The sequence below is a fragment of the Dermatophagoides pteronyssinus genome, unplaced genomic scaffold (assembly GCF_027571235.1).
Source record: "Dermatophagoides pteronyssinus isolate colony J.1.1.1.1 unplaced genomic scaffold, Derpt_VIB-CSIC_2022.12 sq0008, whole genome shotgun sequence".
NCBI classification, from domain to species: domain Eukaryota; kingdom Metazoa; phylum Arthropoda; class Arachnida; order Sarcoptiformes; family Pyroglyphidae; genus Dermatophagoides; species Dermatophagoides pteronyssinus.
The window spans coordinates 107117-125467 of NW_027461532.1; the positions used below are offsets into that span (position 1 = coordinate 107117).

Here is an 18351-nt window from a genome sequence, read left to right on the forward strand (position 1 = left end):
AATTGTTCAATTGGAAAAAAATTTTTTGTTTCGCAAACACCGCAGGATCATTCTTCTAACAAAAAAAATTCCTTTTACTTTTTTTGGTTCAAAAATTTTTTTAAGATTCTTATTTTTTTCTGGCTAAGATGATGATTATAAAATCATTATAAATGAGGATGATTTTCTCAGGCATTCTAAAATGACAAAACAAACAAACAAAACTTTACAAAAACAAAGGTCCTTAGAAGGTCCCATGAAGTTTCAAAAATTTTTTTGCCTAGATTTTTCAATTTTTAGAAAAAAGTGTGGGGAGGGGGAGAGAAAAAAAGTTAAGCTCGTGACTGCCTCAAGCTCTCTTTCCATTGCATTTCGCAGACAAAACTTGGCTTCAACTTGGAAACGAAACAGAAAAAAAAACTTGGTCGTTTTTTTTCTGAACCACCACTATCACACAGCATTCAGCATTTACAAGTTTTTTTTCTCTCTTTCTCTCCATTGAAATCCCAATGGCAATGGTGGTGGTTTGATGTAAACATTCTCCAAACACACTGTTGCTTGCTTGATGATGATGATGATGTTTCGATTGAATCATGGTATGCGCACACCGTGCACAACTAATTCATTCAGTCGGAATCTGCCATTCTCAGTGAACAGTTCGTTTGTTTCGTCGTAATCGAAAAGAAAACTTGATAATTTGAAAACTTGAAATAATGATAATCGAAATGTTTGTTTGTCCATAATCATCATCATACTTTATAGTGAATAGTGAATGATTGACAGTTAATCGTGTTCCATTTGCAGGTCAAGTATATTCAGTAAGTTCGGAATCATTCATGTTGTACGTTCATCGATAATGTTTTTGTTTGTTTGAATGTCGACATTGATTATCATCAACAGAATCAGAAATATTGTGGTAATTGAGAATATTGCAACAAATAATCCTCATCCTCATCATCAAAATCCGAAATTGAACTGGATTTTTGTTTTTTCCATTTGATTTGTGTATGTGTCACAAGTGATAATTTATAACCACCATCAACGATGATGATCATAAGTTTTATCGATTACAATTTGTAAATTATTAACCAAACTATCAATTAACGATTCAACCACGAATAAAACAGACCAATAATTCTCTGACCATCAACAACAAGATGTGATTTCACCTGTCACCTGGTCGATTCGGTCACCTTATTTATCTATCTATGAACATTTTTGAAATATAAAAAACACATCCATCCAGCAAGCTATAATCATTATTATATAATCCATATAACAAAAAAAATGTAAGTTGCATAATCATTATCATCAAAGAATTTTTGACTTTGATTTTTTTAAATCGATAATTTGCACATTCGAAAATCCAAATGATTATTGTTTAAAGAGAAGGAACGAAAAAAATCGATTCACAAAAGACATGACATTTTTTTCTGGATGCAAAATCGATTCGATATGGTCAAACACCAGCTACTGGCCGCCAACCACCAGGCAAAAGATCAAGTCTTTTTCGGTTATTAAACAGCCAGTCAACCAGCAACAAGCTTGATTGATTATCCGGGCGCTAATTTTTTGGTCACCACCATCAAACAGTTGGGATTGTTTGACATTTAATAATGACCACTGGTGATGGTGATCAACAAGTGTGAACATTGATTTCCAACAACAAGTGTCACACTTGTTAAAATAGTTTTTTCGCACGATTCGTACCGAGCAACCATTGTTTTTTTGTGGTTAATTTATCACTTTATCACGAATTTGCTCTTTGATCATCAGCAATTGTCATTTGTTGATAATAATGATGGTAATGATGGTGTGAAAATTCTTAATTCAGAATTAATTTGATTCGATCATTGAACTTCAAGAGAGAATATCGATTATATCGATTCTTTTTATTTTTAGCTCTCTAAAATTCAATCGAAAAATCTGAATGAAAAAGTTTTTGTCGGTGAGAAACAAATTCAAAGCGAAACAAAAAACGGTCGACCACCAAGATTGATTTGATTTGGTTTGGTTGATTGCAATCGGAATTTTTTTTGCCAAAATCCATCCGGCGGCCACACACCACACACCAACATCGTTTGATCATGATTATCATGGGAAATATCATTCGTTCTCGGTGTTTTGTTTTGGTGTTCAATATGAGCGATATTGTCGCCCGAACAAAAGAATTTTTCGGAAAAAAGTATTCTGACTTATCAAATCTGAGAAACTCAGAAAAATTAATTTCAAAATCGAAGCACCCATTCACCATCATCATCGAATTGAATGATTTTACACAGAACTTTTAATCGATGATTTTTTTCATTTTTTCTCACATCCTTTTTTCGTTATATTTTTCAATTTTTATGGCCATTAAAAAAATCAAAAGAAAAAGAGTTTATCAGCGAAAGAGAGAGAAAAGGGTAAGCATGACATGATGATCATCATGATCTAAACATCTTAATGTTTTTCTGTTGTTGTTTGTTTGTTTTGTTATGGTTTATTGTGGAAATAGTGGTGGTTATGATGTAATGATGCTATCAATTCATTGTATGATTACATTTACATTTGATTGATTGGCCGGGCATCAGCCCAATCGATCGATCAATCAATCGTTTTGTTTGCTTTTTGATATCGGAAGTTGATTACTGTAAATCGATTATTATCATCATCATCTCTATTGTGGTGATACACATACGGAATTCTTTTCTTTTGGTTTCCTAGTTGTTGTCGTGATCATCATCAGTATAGTGTGGGCGCTTTTAAGAAAAAAAAGTAAACAAATTTTAATTTTATTTTTGTTACAAATTTCGCTACAAAACACCATCAATTTGTAACCAATTCTTATCTTTCAACCAACCAACCAAACTAACCGATCGATCGATCACAATCAGATTTGCTTGATTGATTCGTTCATTTCGTGAACGAAGGGTCACTTATCATCATCATGATTGAGTTGAGGGTTATTTTCTCGTGCAAATTTAGTTTTTATTTCTTTTTGTTTATCGAATGAACAAAAACAAAAACATCCATTCCGGTTATTATGATTCGAATTGGTTGCCCCGGTTATTATTATTATGTAATGGAATCGAGATCGGGTACCATCGTTGTTCGGTCAACAAAATCGGTTGATATCATCAAATAATAATGGCCAATTTAGTTTCCGATTTTCCTTCCTCATCATCATCGTCAATTCTTTTGTTTCCGAGTTTTTTTCTAAATTTTATTTTTTACAAATTACGTTACCTGTATACGGAAATTTTTATCATCCTAAGGTTGACCCTTTTTCGGTTCAGTTCGACCAACCTGACCTCTTAATATAATGTTTTCCAACGAAAATTTTATTTTTTCATATTCAAAATTTTATGGCCATTTTTTCTGGTTACATTCGTTGATTGTTTGACAAGTTTTGACAAATTCCATTCGCTGATTTGGATGATGATTGTCAAATTGAATATAAGAAATCAATTGAATTTGCATGTTTTTCATGTTTTTGGTGGCTTAATTGATTGATTAATTGATTTGATTGGATTGATTTGAGTGGATGTACATTTATACAGTAGTCATTATGAAAAATGTCATTTGATTGACACATCAAATGATGATGATGATGTGTCAAATGTCATCACTATCATGTGAATGATATCATTGATTTGTGGATCCAAAAATGGACAATTTTATTTTTAAAAATGATAAGAAATTTGAATAAATTTAAAAAAAATTTTTAATTTTATCAAAACTTTTTTTTTGTTCAAACAACAAGTAGCAGCCATTAACATTAACATTGATGATGATTCGATCAATCGAAATGATAACGGACAAGGAAAATCTCTAGTGTTGTGTGTTGGATGTGGATGATTTTCATTTAATTATTTCTTTGGGTTCGAAATGATGATTTTGGCCAAAACGATAATGTTATCTAAATGGTTTTCAACATTTTTCCATTCAAATTCAATCACATTGAAATGAACGGGCGGCCAAAAATCAAATGTAAATTCTCCAAGTTTGTCGTATCACAACGATGATAATGGCCAATCAATACACCAACAACATTTTGGCCAAAATTCTGTAAAATGACCACTTTGTCATTTCATTCAGTCAGTCAAATGTCTTTGACCTATGATGATAATAATGGTGATGATAAAATGGATGATGGTCATCATCAATGATATAGGTGTGAAATAGATTTTTGTTGTTTTTTCTTCTTAGAAATCCAATAAAATCTTTCTTTTTTTTGGTTTGGTTTGCGGAGGTTGACTGTCTGTTTTGATGAAAAACTACGAAATTTGTCACCCCATCTGAATTTTGTGACAAACCTGGAACTTTATTTGATTTTTGATGAAGAAAAAATTTTATTTCTCCCAAACAAATTTTTCATGTCAAACATCATCATCGTCCTATAAAGCACCGTAGTTTTTCAGTTTGATGTTTGTTTCTGCATAAAATATTCTCGCCATTCATTTAGCAAACATTGATCGGTCGATTCAAACATGGTCGTCATTGAGAGTCGAAACAAACAAAATATTTTCCTTTTTTTCTCACACACATAAACATCCGATGTTTGGGAAATGTTTTTGGGAAAAATAGAAAAATCTTTCCAGGTCACAAATTGATCCCGTTTTAATTTTTTTAATTAGCCAAAAAATCTAGATTTTCGAAACTGATCGACAGAAAAGAGAGGGATCTTTGCATCAAATCAAATCAAACAAACATCATTTTCCACAGACAGAGAACACACACGATTATCATCAAACTGAAAACTTGAAAATGGTCAGATCAAACCCTTAAATAGAGGAAATGTTGTCATCATCTTGTTGCCAGTGATTGACAGTATGACTGACATTCATATGAATTTGAATCCCAAAAGATTTTGATCAATCAATGGTTAACTATTTGATGGAATGACAGTGATGATGATGTTGATCAGTTATCTGCCACATTATGATAATTAATTCGCAAAAAAGATTTGCGATTACAATTTTCGCACGCACGATAAGTTTATTTATTTATCCCCTTTCTGATCAATAATCAAGAAACAAATCACCCTGTATATTTTATTATGTTTTTGGGTGTTTGTTTTGACAAAAAAAAAATCAAACATTTGGTTTTTGTCACCATTTCAAATGTGGCAAATTAATCAAATCAATCAATCATCACATCATTTGAATGTCTTTACCAAATGTGTGATTTTTTTGTTTTTGTTTCGTTTTTTCTAAAATAATTTCTCTCTCTAACTTTCCCTTTTTTTATGTTATGGTAAAATATCCAGATTTCACAAAAAGATTCCCGAAATAAGTAATCAATAATGATGATTGGCCAGTGATTACAGTTATCAACATTATGAATGGCCCACATTAGGCTGAAATTAACCAATCGTTTATTCTTCGGATGTTTTCATCTCTTCTGCAAAAATAATCGCCTACGCTAATCACCAGTAAATAATAACGATATAATCGATTATCTCCGTTACAACAACCGCAACAACAAAAACCAAATATTTGAACAAATATCGATCATCGATCAATCAATCAATCATCGATCGATCATAGTGTTATTATCATCATATTATTATTCCGTTTCCGTGTCTCTAATCATCATCATTACTTTGATCTAGTCTCGATCATTCGATTTCATTGATTGTGTGGTCATTCATAAACATCATAATCAACTAAATCAACAAATTATGGTCTCAATCAATTCAAATTGTACTACCACCATGATAATGCCTAGCAGCAGTGCTTTGTGGTCATCGAATCGAAAACGATTAAAACGCCCATTGATGCCAATAGATTCTTCAATCATGGCTACCATCATCATGGTGATAATGTTGATGACGGTAGAATTATCACAATGTCAACAATCATCATCAACAATAAAATTACAAAGATTTCTTATTGAACCGGAAAACGTAACCGTCGATATTGGTGAATCAATAATATTACCATGTCGTATTGCCAATAAAGTGGGTACTGTTCAATGTAAGTAATCGATACTATGAAGAGATGAAAGACACCATCATTAAAGATCATGATTAATGATAATGTCATAAGAATCGACGACAACAAATCATTCTTAAGTTGAGCTTTAAACTAAGGATTAAAATTATTTTGGTGATTACATTGCCTCAGTTGGTGATTTTTTAGCAACCGAAATACGATAAACACACAGCACACGACAGCGATTTGTAGAATTCAAATAAGAAAATAGCTATTTTAACCTTTGATTGAAAAACAACCTTTATTTGATTTATGGTGTAAATAGCCAACAAAAAAAAGATTTTTATTATTCTTAGACATAGATTTCGAAGATTAAGTTTGAATGGGCATCCAGGTTTGAGAAAATTTCTTTCTCTTTCTCAACACGAGGTCTCACGAATTGAATCAAGAAAAGTCACATTTTTTGCATTAATTTATATTACCTGTAATTACTGATGATGATTATCATCATGCTGAGCTAGCAGTCCCACAGGTAAATAGCCACTGTTTCAACATTTGATGGAAGAACGAAAGCAAAACATTTTCTCCTTCAAATTCAGTTCAATGTTGATTTGGTTTTGGTTGAAAAATGAAAAATGAAATTTTGAAAAAAATGTAAATTGCTTTTTGATTTCTTTTGGATTCATCCTTGAAAATTATCACCATCTTTATCTTAGCATTTTTTAGGCGGCTTTATTGATGCGAAAATAGAAATAAATTTGATATGTGTGATATGGCCACCACCATCAAGGTGTCACCTTAAGATATTTGGTGACATTTGTTTTTCTGCTCGGCTCGAAATATCCTCCAGCACTTTATTGGATAATAATTTTTTCTGTTCGGATTTGATTGAAAAACAAATTCCTTTTTCACTTTTGATAAAAAATTAATGATTTTTTCAACTTTTTTTAGGGACGCGAGATGATTTTGGTTTGGGCGCTGATCCACGATTGGAAGGATTTCCTACCTATTCAATGATGCATAATGATGTTACTGGTAAGTTTTCAAACAAATTTTCAATTTCAATTTCGACCTGCCACATCAATGATGTAATCAATGAGCAACAGGTGCAAAACACACGTCAGGTGTGCAGTCAATTTTGCTTAATTAAATTTGATTTTTGTCAAAATCAAGAGTTTTTTTCATTTAATGATGATGATGATTGCAAAGGGAAAAAACATCTTAGAAAAATCAAAAAAATCCACTTTAATGATGTGATCTAGTTTTGTTTGAATGGTGGTGAAATGAAAACTAACTTCAACAAGTTGCGGATGTGATTGTAATAAAATGTCGATCGATCGATTGATTATCGATTGAATCGTGTTGATTGGATTAGTGGATTAAGGTAAATCAATATTGATAAAGGTGGACAAACAAAAACGAAATCGGCAAACTTTTTTTTGATCATTTAATTTTCAACAAAAAAAATTCATTCGTTCATCTCTTTTTGACAATCGATATACCGAATGCTTAACATTCATTAATTAAATCCTATTCTTTTGTCAAAAAAAGTAATCCGATTTAATTGCTCAATGATGAGGAATTTAAATTGCAGCAGCTCCTTTTCTGCCTGGCCAGGTCAAGTCGAAATTCAAAGAAAAATTCAAGAAAACATTTTTGATTGTTATCTTATCATTGTTTATGGTCTGATCTAATTTGTTCATTTGTGATAATTTCTTTGATTCACATCACATAGGTGATTATTCATTAAAGATATCATCAGTAACATTAGAAGATGATGCAAGATTTCAATGTCAAGTTGGTGCATCGGACAAACCAACTAATATACCAGGTATTCGTTCACAATATGCCCAGCTGACAGTACGTGTACGACCAGATAATCCTGTTATTGTTATGGATAATCATTTCAATCGACAAATACAAATACCATCACCATACCATCATCATCTTCAGCAACAACAACAAAATAATCTTCAGCATCGAGAAGATGTGCCAATATTATCAACAACAGTGGGAAACAAAATTGAATTAACATGTGAATCGAATGGTGGTCGTCCGGCTGCTGAGGTTTGTTTTTGTTTTGAAAACTTTCCAATTAAAAATCATTCAATCTTTGAACATCTTTTCAAAAACTGAGCCAAAACATTTATTGATTAGGACAGCAGCAGCAGGAGAAAAAAATGAAAAGTGATTAGCCACGATGATCAGATAAACAAAAAAGTTATTCAAATTTTCAATTAGAAAATTTTTCGAGAAAACAAAACTAGAAAATTGACGGCGAAAAACCAGATTGATCAGTAATGGAGAAAAACTAGACGATGTTTATGATGATCATGATGGTTGATGGTTGGTTGGTTGGTGGCCATCACCATGATGATCATCATTATTATCGTCCAACATTGGAATTTCTCGAAATTATCATTTTTAGTTTGGTTAGATTTGATAACAATCAAATCAAATTGATTGCTGGTGGTCAAACAAGGTGTATATAGGCATCTCTCTGCCTTTTGTTTTATTAGATCTATCGACCTGAGTGAGTGATTCACACACACAGTGAGGCTTGTTTAATTCAATTTAAAATTTAAATCAAAAATGGCCAAACTACCCTATGATCGATGTCTTGATCATTATCATCATTATCAATCGATTGATTGATCGATACCCTCTCTCTCATAAAAACACACGGTAGCTGCTATAAGAACTGATTGATTTGTTTTCCACCGAAAACAAATTTCAATACAAAAATCATGAAAGAGATAGAGAAAACAATTGATCATTGGAAGAATCAATCAATGATCGTGCAGATGTGATAGTTGTAATTCCGACTTGCGTGTGTCTTTTGTGTTCGAATGATAATGATGATTTTTTCCTGTTGTCAATCCTGATAATGACCACAAATCACAAAAAATGTTCAAATGCAAAATATAATTTAAATTTTGCTTCTTTTTGGTCATCGTCCTTATCATTGAATATAGCTGGTATGGATTAATTCGAAAAATCGCCCTGTCAAAAAAGGCATCGAAACCAAAATAACGCCAATGAATGATGGCAAACGATTTAATACAATGCTAAAATGGACATTCGAACCAACCAAAAATGATCATCAAAAGCGTTTATATTGTCGTTTGATACATCCAACTATTGCTGCCAATAATAACAATGACAATTCTTCAATGGCATCCATCATGTTGGAAGTTAAATATGCACCTGAAGTTAAATTGGACATAACACGAATTGCGTCTGCTGCAGTTGATGGTAACGCATCACCGCCATCGCTACAGTCATTATCGGTTTTCGGCGCCACAAATCTACATGGACGTAGTGGTGATCGTATTCGCATTCGTTGTCAAGCAGATGGTAATCCAGGCGGTAGTGAAACATCAATGCAATATGAATGGTTACGTAATAATGAACCGATTATTGGTGACTATTCAAATGAATTAATTATCGATCAAGTGGATAAATCGTTTAATGGTGCAGAAATTCAATGTAAAGTTACTAATTCAATTGGTTCGGGGAAATCATCCGTCAAATTAAATATTGCTTATGGTCCATCATTTCCCCAAGCAATGCAGTATGTTTATGGTTGCGATCCAAGTGATACAGTTCGATTATCGTGTCCAGCTGATGGGAATCCTTCGCCGGAAATTACCTGGATTAAAGTTGGTACAAGTTCAGTAATAAGCACGGGATCAAAATTAACATTGCGTAATATTCGTGAAGAAAATATCGGTGAATATTTATGTCGTGTTTCAGTGAAAGGATTTTCTGAAATTTCTGCTATAATTTATCTTCGATTTAATGGTAAGTTTGAGCACAACCCATTCTTTTTTTTTGAATTGCAAACCAGGAACTGAATAGTTTAGTTTTTTGGTTAAAATTGTCAATTGGGAAAAAAAACAGTGTGAATGATGGTCATAATGATTATTATAATCATTAACCACGTAACACACCTGTATCCAAACGGTTGAATGACAACAATCAAAAATGATGCAAAAAACTATAATTATTATCTAGTAGCATCAAATGTCTATTCAGGAATTTTCATTTTTTTCGGCTAAACATCTCTTTCGCTCATTTAATCATTTGATAATATAATGTGCATTTTCGATTAGGAATTGAAAGAGAATAAAAGAAAAAGGAATATAAAAGAATCTCACGACCTTCGTGTTGTCGTTTCTCTTTTTTATGTTTAAAAAAATTTGAATTTTAAATCAAAAAACATCATTCAGATGAATAGAAATAGGAATGACAATCAAATAAAAATCAAATGCAATGAATTTTCTGTTCAAGGATGCGCGATTCTCGTTTAGTTAGTTTAGGTTGGTTACCACCATACATACAATGTAACCAAAATAGGATGAAAACAGCTACTGTAGAAAAGTAACATTCAATTCAGTGGTCGATTTTGATGGCCATCAGAAAAATAGCCAAAATGTTAAGATGCTTTCACTTTACTCAAAATGATGATGTTTCTTTTGGTTGGTTTGGTTTTTGGTTTAGTTATGTGATGATAATGATTTCGTGCAGCCAACACCAAGGGTGTAAATTATTGGCTTGTTGCTTGCGAATGACGGATGATGCTTTTTTTGTTCTTTCAGCACGACCCTTTTTTCTTGGATGAATTTTTCCATATGGTAACATTGTAGTTATTAGCCGAACCAAACTGCCCAAAGAAACACCCAACTCAAGATTTAAAATTAAAGCCAAAAGTGTCATTATGGTAAACGAAATCGAAGAAAATCTTGCACGATTTTTTTCGATTCACGTTCCGATCATTAAGATTCGATTATCTTGAGAGTGAAAATAGCCACTGAACTTACTATTTTCATATTGTTAGTTAGTTTGACTATTTTCACAATAATCGTTTTGCTTTCGAATCAAAATCGAAATCGCCTATATAATAAGCTACCGAAATACAACCAAACCATAATCAAAATCGATGGAAAGCAGCAGCAGAAAAAAAACGTTAATTATTACGCGCGAAGGCAACATAGGTTCGTGATCAATTCACAGACAGAGACAGAGACACAGGTAGCATCATTGCCAACGGGCAGATCAAGTTTTTCTCGTGTGTATTTTGCTTCTGAGAAAAGAAAAAACATCAAGTGAATCAATGAAAATCAATGCTAATTGCTTTGTTTTTGTTGTTGTTGTTTCGGGGTATCATCATCATGATAGTGATTGAGTTGAGATGATGATGATAATTATCATGGATAGTGATAGTGATTCACCTTAATAATAATATCCATATATCCAAATTGAAATCTCATAACAAAGATATCATCATCATCTAAAGATGATTATTATCGTTCGATCGAAATCTAATCGTTTTTTCTCTTTCATTGATCAATCATAGGTCCACCAAAGATCCGTAAAGCATCGTCATTATCATCGAAAACATTGCCATCATCCTATCATAGTCTGCTATATCCATTCAATGATAATAATGTTGGTCACAATCGACAACAACAACAACACCAATCATCGTTGCCGTTGTTGCAGAATAATCGTTTCTATGCTGTATTAGGTGAACCTGGACATTTAGAATGTTTGATTGAATCGATACCTGAACCATTGGCCGTTACATGGATACATAATGGACAGATTTTTGTTGCAAAATCACCCGGTAATATTCCTACGAATATTGATATCCGTGAAGAAATCATACAGGAACAACCTGTTTATCGTCGATTATCATTTGATATTCGACAAACTTTTGAGGTAAAGAAAAGATTATCATCCATTTTAGATTTTCTCATGAAAATTTTCCCACATGAACAACATTCATTGATTTCTTTGCTCAAATTGTTTTTCCAATCTAAATTAGAATGATTTTGGCTATTATAATTGCGTTGTTGTCAATAGTTATGGTTCAGATTGGTATCTGGTTTCATTGGAAGCAAAAAGTAAGCGAAACCATCATTTCCCTTAATTTCCCTTATGATTTTTTTTTCTTTCCCTTATTCTTGGATTTGTAGCAAGTTTCTCCACCTATGTTATTGTTGTTGCTATTGCTATAGCCATATTGATGTTTGTGGTATTGATAACAATATTGTTGTTGTTATCGATTAAACATCGAAATCTTATGAAACAACAACAACAACACCAAAAGCAACCACAACATAATCAATCGGAAACTGAATCGATGAATGACGTAGGAAAAGATGTAAGCAAAGAACATTATATGGTTAATTTGGATTCGGAAAATCCACATCATCATAATATTTATTCAACAAATTCAACAACAACAGCCCGAACAAATTCGTCTTCCGGTAAGTAAACAGTGTGCGGTATTTAAATTTGATGGTCCTTTCATAAATATCATTAGCCAATTATTTCCCAGATAAAAATGGAACAATCAATGAAACTGGTACAGTGATAACTCGATCTGGATCGACAATAACCGAAGGATCATCAAAACGTTCATCGACATCATCAACATTTCCGTTTCATTTAGATTCACAAAATCATCATGATGCTAGCAGTTTATCGCCTGGACCAAATGGCATTATAAGTCGAACGATTAATAGTTTGCATCAGCGGCGATATTCTCCGCATCAACAAACAATGTTTAGTTCGAATGATGTTTCTCATCTTCCACATTATCATCATCATTTTCAACAGCATCGGCCAACATCGCCGCCACCATCCTTTTTTGCCAACTCAATGTTCGATAACACAGCAGCATCATCCGTAAGTTTTGTTTGTTTTTCTTAATTGACTTTGATCAAATGGAAAGTGAATCATTTTTTGACAAATCAAAAGTGACAGTATCAATTTGTATTCATCAATTAATGGTCATCATCATCAAGGGCCACACAACAAGAATATTTTCCATTTTCCCAATGGATGATATGATATGATCAATCAATGAGCAAAAATGTGACATTTCAATTTCTTGTGACATTTCGAATCTCATCATTTAGCCATTTTCGGCTACGTTTTTTTCATCATCATCATTGACATTAGAGACAGGCTAGAGATTAGTCGATAATAGATAACGATAGTCCATTCATTCATTCAATGGTGAACATGAATTAATTTGTCTGCAAGGTAAAAATCTGCAATCAATAAAAGTGTAGCGATCAAATAAAAAATAAAAAACGTCAACCGAGCAGGCAAAATGATAATGAATATTTTCTCATTCGTTTTTTGTTTTTAGTAGACCTGAATGTCCATTAGTCACTGTGATGTTTGTGTGTGACCATCACATTCCAGGCAAACGTTATTGATTGTGATGGAGATAAATCACACGACCACCATAATGATGATTGATCAATTAGTATCTTGCGTCTATGTTGTTGTTTGTGATGATTAGATCGATATATATCGAAAGACATTGCATAATCTGTGTGTCTTTGTGAAAATGATCTCAATTCAAATAAAAGTTTAAAAGAAACCGATCCATTAATACGATCAGTTCAGATAGGTCGCACACACAAAGTTCGAACATTCCATTTGAAATTGAAACAATCAAAAATGATCGTTTAATGATGCGAAATGATTGTTTTTGTTTTTGCAGTTGTCCAATAATGATAATTACATGAATGAATAGTTAATGTCTTGCTTGTCAACAATCTCATTACACCTGATGTACCTGATGTGCGGATAACTATGTTACATTGACTCTAACCTGTTACATGTATCATGTATTTGTCGAAATAGCCAACAAAAAGTTAATAATTTTCAATAATTAATCACAATATATGTGGATATCATTTCCCTTTATTCGTAATAATCTGTATCAATTCTGTAAAGTTGATCAAATATTTTCAATCTGGAAAATTGAATTGGTTTTTTCTCATCCACCATAATACAATACAATGATGATGATGGATGAAAAATGGACTACTGTCGGTCCAGTGACAGAACAGAACAAAACAAATGATGATGGTGGGAAAGATTGATGCCAATTTTAGGCCAGAAACGATGAAAACAAACAAACAAACATCTTATCGACAAGGATCATTCTTCAAATTTCGATAAAAATGATATAATTGTTGAATGTTAATAATGCTAAAATGGTAACCAACAATCATCATCAATCCAACCACCATACAAGATTAGCGAAAGATTAGGTTATCCTCATATAGCAAACATAGAAAGATGATTAACTCGTTTGTTGAATGTCGATATTGTGTTGATGTTGCTGTTTTGCTACATTTTTTTTTGTTTGCCCAAATCGAAACAACTTCTGAATGGCCAAAAAACTAATAATAACTTTGGCTTACAAGAAGATAGGATTGACCAATTTTTTCTTCCATGTTTTCTATTTCCACCACAACGTTGTTATATGTTTGATTTGATTGATAAATTGCAAGGAAAATTAATGACTCAATTATGTTTTTTGGTTTGGTTTCCTATACAAACCAAACATTTTACCTTTTCACTTGGTAATGTTTATTTATTTTATTACATAACGTTTATGTAATGTAATTCATCATCAAACTAAACGATCTTTAGAGTGAGCGTTTAGTTTAGTTATTTCGAATGGAAATCAATAAATCAATATTTTATTGATTTACATTATGAATTATAATGTTATTTGATTTGATTGATTGAATGATTTGTTTGTTTATTTTTCTATTAATATTTATATAGAATAACGATGCAGCCGAATCGGATGATCATCATCAAATTGTTTCGATGCCACCACCATTATTATCATCGACATCAAATTATTCAACATTAACCCGTCATTTACAATCCATGCCTTCCAATCGTAATTCATATTCACCATATCTAGCACAACAACAACAATTCTGTCAACAACAACGATTTGATAATCATAACGCCGTATCATCATCCACATCGACAGATATGTATCCACCATATTCTCAATCGCCAATCACCGTTACAGCGGCAACTAACCGATTACGATCAACACCGATGCCAACACCAACGCCATCTTTGGCCAAAGAATTGGATAATTGCATTTCAAAAACAAGCATTGCCACACATGTTTGATTTACATGTTACATTTTTAGTCGATCTTATCATTATTTTGGATTTTTTTGTTCCGTTTTCGTTTTTTATGTTTCAAAAAATGTAAATAGTTTTTTCTTTTTTCCTTAACACATTGTATTCATCATCCATTTTTTTGAATCTAACCACTAATCGATGTACAAGTCAATTTTTTGATGTATAAAATTTTCATTACAAACCAAAAAACAATCGAAAGTAGCTTTTCATTTTTGCTCTAATTTCATTCAATTTTTTTCTCGATATCGGGAATCTGAGATTATTTTTCCAGTTTCGTTCGTTTGGATTCGATGACATTGAAGAAATTCGATGATGATGATGATTAGAATGATATGTGAGAAGTAAGTGTAAAAGTGAAAATGATTTTTGATTTGCATCGTCATCATCATCCTATTTGGAAACAAAAAAACGTTTTTTCTTTGTTCTTCATTTTCGGTTTGTTTTTTGATTTAAGAAAATTGTCTTAACCATCATCGTCATCTCGTTGTCTTCGTTCGTCGTTGTTTTTGATTAGGTCATCATTTTGTTGATTGATTAAATTAACCGGCAAAAACTAGTTGATTTTTGTTGTTGCAAATGTCTCGAATTGAGAAGAAATTTTTGCCTAAATTTTTCATTTCTTACAAATCAACATCGAACGATGATGATGATGATCAGATTGTATTGTTTGATAATCGATCATTCATTCGATTGGAGGAATCGTCAACAATTGCAGAACAACAACAACGAGAAAAACGAGTACAAAAATCTAGATTAAATAAACTTTTGTTACAATTTAAATTGTTTCATAATAATCAAAATCATACCATTTATAGCAATCAAAATCATTGCAATCAACAAAACAATAAGGAAAGTGTTGTTGTTGATAATGGTGACAATCCATTAAGGATTGATAAAAACAATGACAATGATGATGATGACAATCAAATAATTGATAATCATTCTCGGGAACCGCCACCATTACCATCAAAATCATCATCAACAAAATTATCATCAACAACGACAACAAAAACTTTGATGATGATGGCAAATAATGATAAATCAATGATACCCGATGGTAATATCGATAGTATCGAACAATATTCAATGTTTAATCGAATCAATAGAAAATTATCGAATCAAGATGATAAGAAAATGCTTCATGAAATGAAAATCATATCGAATGGTTCATTATCATCAACAGCGATCAATGGAAATGATCATCATCATCAAAACAAGAATTTTATCAATTATTTAGTTAAACATTCGAATGAAACACTATCAAGTATTGCTGCTCAATTTCAAACAACACCTACACAGATAAAGGTATCATAATCGTTTTTTATTTCCGGAAAAATTTCTTTTCAAAAAAATTTTCCCTTTTAGACTTTAAATCGTCTTCATTCGAATCATGTGTTTGTTGGGCAAAATCTTCTGATCACCCGGTCAAATGGAAAATAATTTATTTCAAAAAAACCCAAAAAATTTATTTACAAAAATTCATTTAAATAAATAATAATAATTTCTATTTTAAAATCTAAAAAAACTGCCTAAATTGATTGACCATAATGAATTTTTCGGTTAATCAATGAATGAAAATCCAATGAATGTTTATCAAAATAAGATTCTGGTGCTTCAAATATCAACACAATTGTTGAACCAAGATTGAATTCACCAAAAAGTTGTCCTTTTTGTTGTCGTATTGATTTTTGAAATAATTTTTCATTACAATCAATGGTTGTTGTTGTTTCCATTCGAAAACGATTTGTTCGTAATTCCTATTCCCCATAGGTTAACCAAATGATTAATGAGATCAGGCAAGCAAATTGATCAAGTTAAACTCACCGGATCTGGAATAACATTTATCGAACCAACATTTGTAGCACCGACAGCAGCCATTGTGAACATTCCATGCTTCCAACGGCCAAAATAAACGGCACGTTCATTAATTGAAAATAGATTGGAAATTTGGGCAACAAATGATGGTCGAACACTAAGAAGATTACCCGAAAAATGTCGTCGTCGTTCGATAATCCAATCTGCGGGTGAATGAAAACGATGATAATCCCCTGGCGCCAAATATATTGCTAAAGCAAATAAACGTTTGCCGCTACTTGTTGCGGATTGACGCAATGACCAATCCCGATTGAACTCGGGATAATAATTCGAATTTGGACCAAGAAATGATTCAATTGAATAACGAATTCCTTTAACATTGCCAATGTAACCACCATTGGTCGGTACCATTGCGAATTGTACAACAGTGCCATCAGCTGGGCTGACCTGTTTAGATTTATGGGTTAGTTCATCCTCACATTCGTTCATCAACTCAATAACTTACCAAATCAGCTTGATACGAAATTGGACGCATTTCAGGAAGTAATGAACGACGAAAAAATTGACTTAAATTTTCAAATTCTGTAAGATTTTTATTCTCGATTTCCAAAAGATTACAGCCAAAAATTCGCGCGTAAAGTAAAAAAATTGGTCGGCGCATAAACTCGGGTAATGGAATCTGATTCAACCACCCCCATAATCGTGATAATGAACGCCATGGTAATACGAACCATATGAGTGACATTCGAATTGGATATCGATTATTACCACCATCACTATCGACATTTCGATTCGAACATAATCCACTTGAATTTGCTGACAATAATCGACGATTCGAATCCGTTCTGATAACACCAATATGAATACCGAATAATTTTTCAAAAATTAATAATATTATTACCGTTGTGATTAATAATGCACAACATAAACGATAATTATTCAATTCGACAATGTTAGCTGTGTTAAGAGAGTGTGAGAGAAAAAGAAGATCAATAATCAATCAATGGATCAATTTCATTTTACTTACGATCAGATGATGGTTGTCTAGCAAAAGAATCGATTGATGATGAACGTTGTTGTTGGTTTTGTGATGACCATCGATATGTATAGAATATGATTAATAATGAAACTGTTGAAAATTTTAATACATTTTCCGTTTTACGTTTAGTTGATGTTGGTGTCATTATTCTTGTGGTTGATGACGATAATGTTTGATGATGGCGATGATGAAAATCGAGCAAATGATCATGTTCTATTTCATCATAATCATTATCATCATTATTGGGCAGTGTCATTTGTAATTTTTCAATAGCCATTTCCATTTTGTTTTTGTTTTTGCTAAAATTTAATTTTTTAAAGTAAGTCAAAATAAATCAGGTGATGTAATAATAGTAGGCGTTTTTTTGCTGCTAAATCAAACTAAAATCAATGAAAAGAATACTGGAGATTGAAAAAGTTGGCAGTCAGGAAAAATTGCAGCTTTTCCGCTTTACACACGCACAGACAGTCTCGTTCTTTATTTGAATGATTGATTGATGCAACAAGTGTTGGTCGTTTCATTCAAGAAAATTTTTTTGTCGAAATTAAATAAAAAACCAAACACTAAATGTTTTTCACATTGAGTTTATATAGGAAAAGAAAATTGAAAAATCCC

General features: G+C 32.2%; 3 protein-coding genes across 4 annotated transcripts; 2 read left to right on the forward strand and 1 right to left on the reverse strand.

Moving 5' to 3' along the window:
* The first annotated feature begins 597 nt into the window (after positions 1–597).
* LOC113798263 (irregular chiasm C-roughest protein-like) lies at positions 598–15014 on the forward strand. 2 transcript variants are annotated; one of them, XM_075821108.1, is made up of 10 exons: positions 598–1268; positions 5231–5939; positions 6849–6932; positions 7633–7964; positions 8873–9701; positions 11257–11621; positions 11728–11806; positions 11879–12172; positions 12244–12593; positions 14502–15014. In XM_075821108.1, exons 2-10 carry the CDS (start codon positions 5645–5647, stop codon positions 14865–14867), a joined length of 2994 nt encoding a protein of 997 aa, XP_075677223.1. In that variant the 5' UTR covers positions 598–1268; positions 5231–5644; the 3' UTR covers positions 14868–15014. The 2 variants fall into 2 exon arrangements, with proteins under 2 accessions (XP_075677223.1, XP_075677222.1); XM_075821107.1 differs by having other exon boundaries at positions 599–1268; positions 12229–12593.
* A 444-nt stretch (positions 15015–15458) lies between these two features.
* On the forward strand, positions 15459–16397 carry LOC142645254 (uncharacterized). The gene is made up of 2 exons (XM_075821109.1): positions 15459–16187; positions 16248–16397. Exons 1-2 carry the CDS (start codon positions 15459–15461, stop codon positions 16320–16322), a joined length of 804 nt encoding a protein of 267 aa, XP_075677224.1. The 3' UTR covers positions 16323–16397.
* LOC113798280 (phosphatidylserine decarboxylase proenzyme, mitochondrial-like) lies at positions 16323–18316 on the reverse strand. The gene is made up of 4 exons (XM_027348794.2): positions 17725–18316; positions 17203–17654; positions 16707–17144; positions 16323–16639 (listed from the first exon to the last, which is right to left on the reverse strand). The coding sequence occupies exons 1-4, from the start codon at positions 18017–18019 to the stop codon at positions 16412–16414; spliced, it is 1413 nt and encodes a 470-aa protein (XP_027204595.2). The 5' UTR covers positions 18020–18316; the 3' UTR covers positions 16323–16411.
* Positions 18317–18351: the final 35 nt, after the last annotated feature.